The 6,006-nt window shown below is 38.0% G+C and overlaps 1 protein-coding gene across 1 annotated transcript; it reads left to right on the top strand.

The window, feature by feature from the left end:
* The first annotated feature begins 2,112 nt into the window (after positions 1-2,112).
* Positions 2,113-6,000, top strand: LOC131779264 (ciliary microtubule associated protein 1A-like). Its single transcript, XM_059095788.2, has 6 exons — positions 2,113-2,287; positions 3,118-3,228; positions 3,360-3,473; positions 4,706-4,816; positions 4,936-5,169; positions 5,391-6,000. Exons 1-6 carry the CDS (start codon positions 2,233-2,235, stop codon positions 5,525-5,527), a joined length of 762 nt encoding a protein of 253 aa, XP_058951771.1. The 5' UTR covers positions 2,113-2,232; the 3' UTR covers positions 5,528-6,000.
* The last annotated feature ends 6 nt before the right edge of the window (positions 6,001-6,006 follow it).

The raw sequence follows: 6,006 nt of genomic DNA, 5'->3' as shown, positions 1-6,006 counted from the left end.
CATGGGTCTAATATATAAAAGCACGTAGAAGTTATAGAAAAATAAAGAACACTACAGGGTTTCACAAGACGCGAGACTGACAGGGCCTTGTTAGGGGCTCTCGGTTGAGCTAACGTTTGTTTCGCCGACGTGCTAGTTCGCCGACTCTGAGTTCGCCGACTTCCACATTGCCGACTTCCACATTGCCGACCTCCACATTGCCGACTTCCTCTTCGCCAACAACCCGGGTCGATTCGCCGAAGTATCTCTACTGGTTCGCCGACTTGAGATAAAGCGTAAAGTTTCCCCATGGACTTTTTCTTTAATTCTGTACTTTTTATAACCTGAGTTTAAGAAACTTTTTTTGGTACTTCTGTTGTCTTTCCCGCAGCTTTACGGTGAACCAAGGCGATAACAAACGAACAATAGCACTCGACGATTAGCCTAACCTTTTCTTCGTTGGGAACGTGACCAATTTCGTCAGCACCCTTCAAAAGAGATTGCACGAAGTTTGTTGTTGTTGTAATTACACTGGCTTTAATTTGGTCTCGATAGCGAGCTAAAACTGCTGGCTAACTGTCCAGTTAGGCATTTAAAAGCGTCGGCAAACTGACTCTTAAATAGTGGGAAATCACTGTTAGTCAAATATTTGCTGCTTAGGATGTCCGGTTTCCTCTCATTTCTTTTTCCTTTTTTCATCAAAATGTGAAAACATAACCTAAAAGAAAGGATAAACAAGTTTGTTTGTAATTACATTGGTCATAGCACGTCGGCAAATCGACCCGAGATGTCAGCCGGTGAAGTAGACTTTGGCAAACTGGCTCGTCGGCGAAAAGACCGAATACCTTGGTCAAAAGCGAAATGGCGCACGTTTGACACCTGGCGGCTGTCAGGGGACAAGTAAGACACCCACGAATCATTCGCTCCTTTCTTCACCTTCCACCGCCTAAAAAGAGAGAGACGCAAGGTTAGGCTAGACTTTGCTGCTCTTCATGCCGATTTGCTCCCTCGCGAATCTGACTGGTACCCAGTCTACATAAAAGTCCCTCAGCTCCTTCCACGAGGACATTCTAGTCCCCAGAGCCTGTCGTTCTACTGAGCTGCCATCTCGTGTTCCTCAGGGCAACTGTGTTACTCGTCGCTCACTTCTGAGAATTAAAGGACTAAACTTATCGATCGCTTGAACCCAAAACAACGCGATGACCAAAGGAGAGTAAATTTAAGACAAAACTGGTGGTTTCCACACTTCTAAGCTACTTTTGTTTTAACGAATGGGAATAAATGAATATCATATATTTGAACTACGGATTAATAAATGAAGATAATAATGATCATTGCCGTTATGTAGTGAAAATCAAACCTGAATCAAGCCTGAAATCATAACTTGATTTTCACTCCTGTACAAGTAGTGTTCAAAAATGCGATGATCACTCTTACCTTTATCTCTTAAGCCTTTTGTTTTATTACGAATTGAGGCAAATTTGCTTGCAAAAAAAAAAAGTCGCCCTTTTGAAGATTATACCGATAAGGACGACTTTTGCTATCTCAGCGATTCAATTGATGGTCATATCTTACATAACTTGTCAGTTTTGTGTCACCGTCTGATATGTAAATCGGCTCCAAGCGGTCAAAGAGTCTCATCTGCCATGTGATCAATGATGGTTTTCAACGAATCTTTTAATTTGCGGGCTGTAAATAGCTTGATAAATTTAAAACGCAGACTGGAATAATTTACGATAACTGGTTTTGACATCGGAAATCTGTTTATAAAGGTAAAACACCATTCTTCGTAAATTCGTGACCAGCTATTACGGTTTGTTGATGTTTCAGCGTGCATGTCATTAGTCCTGTCTGAAAAAGTTTGAAATGTTTGCGATCAATTAAAAATAGCTCTTTTGATGATTGCATTAGAAAAGCTAGAATTGAGCCGTGTATAGTCTAGTGGTTTTATTCATCAGTAAAAAAAAACTCCTTATAACTTCCTAACATTAAAGTTTCATTTAGCTTTGTCAAATGGTCGCGAAAGTTGAGACCGGAAATAATCATGACCGGAAATGGACGAAATGTTTACGTGTTGCTAAGGCTTTGTAGCCAGGGAAACCGGTATCTTGGAGACGTTGTTAGAAAAAGCTTTTGTTTGCAACGAGGAGGAGGCAGAATCGCATCGGAATTTGCGGCGCTCAGATCTTGGGTTGTTTCGGCAACTTTTCAGAGAATAATTCCCAAACTTTTTAAGTCTACAATTAAGGAAATATGGCCACTGAAGAAAAGGGTGAAAAAGTTGTACAGATTGCTGCGAGGGAAAGAGGTGAGTCATGGCGGAGTTATAAGTTTCAAGCTCGATCAAAGTCAAGTAGCTTCAACTTAAAGAGCGTAGTGGATGGGTCATCGAAAATTGGTTCGAATATTAGAATTAATTTTATACCGAGAAAATGTTTATGATAGATTTTCCCAGTTGGATGGGATGATTTTCGTAAAACTTTTTGGGTCCAGCTTGGTGAAGCGTGGCGTGTTCGAAGCCACGCGTTCACCTTCAACTTTTTCAATCACCAAACATTGGTCATGGCGAGAGCCATATCAATATTTTGTATGTACTCATCAACTTCCTTTTAAAAGAGAAATTAAAAGAAGTAAAGAAAAATTAAAGTAAGTGAAATTTGTTCAAATCTTTGAGGCATCTTTAATTACATTTATTTAAAACCATCGATGCAACACCCAATCTTCTATTATAATTTCGAAATCTTGGATTGAAATATACTGAATACGATATCGTTTTCCTAATCAATGGCCAAGGAAGTGAATTAGGATATGTCTTTACTTTCCATTTCACAAAACAAACCTTTCGGAGGCTTTGTGTCTACACAGCTGCCCGGTGATGTATTTTCCGGACTATTAGAAGCTACTGGCAAGCATACCGTTAATTGGTTATACTGTCATTTAGCTTTCCTCAATAGCTCTATCTCTTCAACCAAAGGCTACTGTGTCATTTGAATGCTTTTCGATCGATCTGAAACTGTTTGCTCGAAATGTGGCAATTAAGCCAATGTGTTTTATAGCTTTCGACATTTGTCACGAATTGTTTACAGTGAAGCTTTGAATCACTAAGGACATATCTCGTTTCATCTGCTCGCCTTTCAGGCCCAGGACCCGGTCGTTATGGACTCCCTTCGATGTTGGGACATCAACAACATGATTGTAGAAGAGTCAGAAAGCCGGCTTATTCATTTGGTCATCGCTTGGAAAATTCAAGTAAGTATGCGTTGAAAATTTTGCGATCGACGGAGTCAGTGTTGTTCTCGCCGTGGGGTTTTCCCGCAGTGCGAAATGTCAACATGCACTAAAGCTCACGGTATGAATTTTACATGTATTTTCGTTTTTAGTGTTCAAGAAAGACTGCAGTCCTGGACCTGGGTATAAAGTTGATCCACGTATAACAAAGGATGGAGTTGATGGAACGCCAAGTTATTCCATTTTGGGGCGACAAAAAGATACCAGTAAGTAGCTAGCGCTAAAAAAATATTGCAAATGGGGACTACACGTTGAAGTGAGCCTATTGTTGTGTTTAGAAGTGAAGCCCCATAACATGCTTAAATTAATCAGGCGGTAAGAAGCCGAAAGCGATTTCAACAGAAGAATTAATATTTAAGTCCTGATAGCATTTTGAAGGAATACATGCAAACACCTGTTCCAAAAAGTACCTGCAGGTCTTTATAGTCATTATATCTAACGTATATGGGCTGAATGTCGCCTTTCGTAGCTGAGCCAATAGTCTTTATTCGACACGGTTATGTCATTTTTGCTTCTTTTCGTTCGTAATATGGATTTAAAGAATGAGAGTCAAAGCCTTCAAGTCATCTCATGACAAAAGAGAGAGTTTCTCCGAAATGAAGAGAAAAGACTCGATATTTGACTTTCAAAAACTTTTAACTGTTAATTTTGATATATAATAAGCGATTTTAACATCTTATCTTTGAAATTCGTTATCACCCTTGAACATATCCGATAGATTTCGTTTCTGTTTCATCACGATTTTCTATCTATGTGAATATGCATAATGCAATTTTAACCAGGTGTTTGAATCCTAATAGCACTTCCATGGTAAATGTATATTTTGCTAGTTAAGCATTGGAAATGTTCACCTGTCCGAAAATATTCATTAATATGAGGATTTGAGTCATTTTATTTCCTTTTAGTAATGAACCTTTTTGCATGTAACACCCAAAATTTCTCTATTGTGTGAAGTTATCAGCCACAATTAGTCACTAACTAAAGATAACTCACAGAATAAATTATAAACTTCAGGTTCTTGCTGTTTACAGAACCTTAAAGGCACAATGTTATTGAATGATTAATATTCTGTGGGTGTAACTATCACTTTTAACATCCAGCAAGGCCTGTTACTCCAAGTATTATGAAACAAATTGTTTCATCCCAATAGGAAAAGTTTGGTAACAAAAAAAATATATTTTTGAAGAGACAGAACTAGTTATTAGGTGGAATACCTGTAAACTAGCCCTCAAGCTAAGAGTATATCCATGTTGAAATAAAAGTATGTAAGACAGTACAAATTAAATAGCTCTTCTAAGTAGTTTGGTCAAAACATCATACATCTTTAAAAAAAAAACTGAACTGACTATATGCATGTAGCACTACATAGAAACACCCAATAGGTTTAAAATGTATTTCTATGATTAAAAATTGAATAATTTCTCTGTTCACTTTTAAGTGTCATTCAAGACACCAGCACCAGGTTCCTACTCCCCAGAGAAGGTCCATCCTCAAGGAGAAAGATATGCCCCAGCATGGTCATGTGGTGCACGAACAAGATACAGAAAACGTAAGTGGGCACTGAGATATACAGTAACACCCTGCATGGCTTCCAAATGACAAACCTTGTCATCTTGTTCCCCAAAAAAATTCCCACAATGTCATACTATTTTTTTTTCATCCTTTTAGGTGACTCCACTCCATCACCCAACTCTTACTCACTTCCAGCGCTACTTGGATCCAAGATCCCAAACAGATACTCATCGGCATCCTTCTCTATGACTGGAAGAGCCAAGACAGGTGGATTTGCTGAAGATCTTGCTAAGACCCCTGGGCCAGGAAATTATAGAACAGTTGATCCAGTAGTCTACAAAAAGAGGGACCCAGCTTATTCCATGAATCAGAGAAGCTACATGCCTGGAGGTAAGTATTTAAAGTGTAATCGATATCATCTTTTGCAGCTTTTTTAAATTGTCTTTTTTTTTGAAGAGATTGAAGCACAGTTAGTCAACATGCAATTTGTGACATGAGCAGCTAGTTTTACATTGCTGCAGTTACTTACAGCATCTTACTGATCATTTATCAACAAAAAAAACAATAAAAACAGTTAGACAACAATACTCACTTACTCACTTCTTCTACAGATTCCACTCAAAAGCCTGGACCTGGAGCCCACAGCCCTGAGAAGGTGTACATAAACAAACCATCAGCCCCGAATTTTTCACTTGGAATCCGTCACAGTGAATTCATCACACCTCTTATCATTGATGTGACAGACTAAACATTTACCTCAAATTCCCAGTTCATTTTTTTATTCCTTTTCATTTTGTTTTCATCCTTTTTTTACTGGCAATTTAGCCCCCAAACAAACCTGAAACATTCTTGTTTTAAACTCAAGCTTGAAACTTTTTCTGGATCCTTTTTTAATCTTTTTGTTGAGCCGTAAGTTTTAAGAGTTGCAGTAAAGCCACAACTTTTGATTCATATACTGCTAAATTTGATACTAAATTTAAAAAAATAATTTAATTGGGATCAGGATTATTGTTTTGCAAATCTAATACCTCAATACTAATTGCTAATCATTTTCAGTGTCTCAACACTTGCCTCTTTGATTTGAAAATATACAACACATTAATTGAATGTTCCAAAAATCATATAAGTTATTACTTAAAGGAGTGCCTTTCCCTGACAATATGTTATCTGTAATTGATGCAAGAGGAGTAATCTTAAATGCACTAAAGATGTCATGCATTATTTACC

This window comes from Pocillopora verrucosa, chromosome 4 (genome assembly GCF_036669915.1).
Source record: "Pocillopora verrucosa isolate sample1 chromosome 4, ASM3666991v2, whole genome shotgun sequence".
NCBI classification, from domain to species: domain Eukaryota; kingdom Metazoa; phylum Cnidaria; class Anthozoa; order Scleractinia; family Pocilloporidae; genus Pocillopora; species Pocillopora verrucosa.
This window is presented reverse-complemented; position numbering and strand designations above follow the sequence as displayed.

Coding starts and splice junctions, on each gene's coding strand:
- LOC131779264 (XM_059095788.2), top strand. CDS start 2,233: ATGGCCACTGAAGAAAAGGGTGAAAAAGTTGTACAGATTGCTGCGAGG. Junction 2,288..3,117: donor GATTGCTGCGAGGGAAAGAG/GTGAGTCATGGC, acceptor CTCGCCTTTCAG/GCCCAGGACCCGGTCGTTAT. Junction 3,474..4,705: donor GGGGCGACAAAAAGATACCA/GTAAGTAGCTAG, acceptor TTCACTTTTAAG/TGTCATTCAAGACACCAGCA.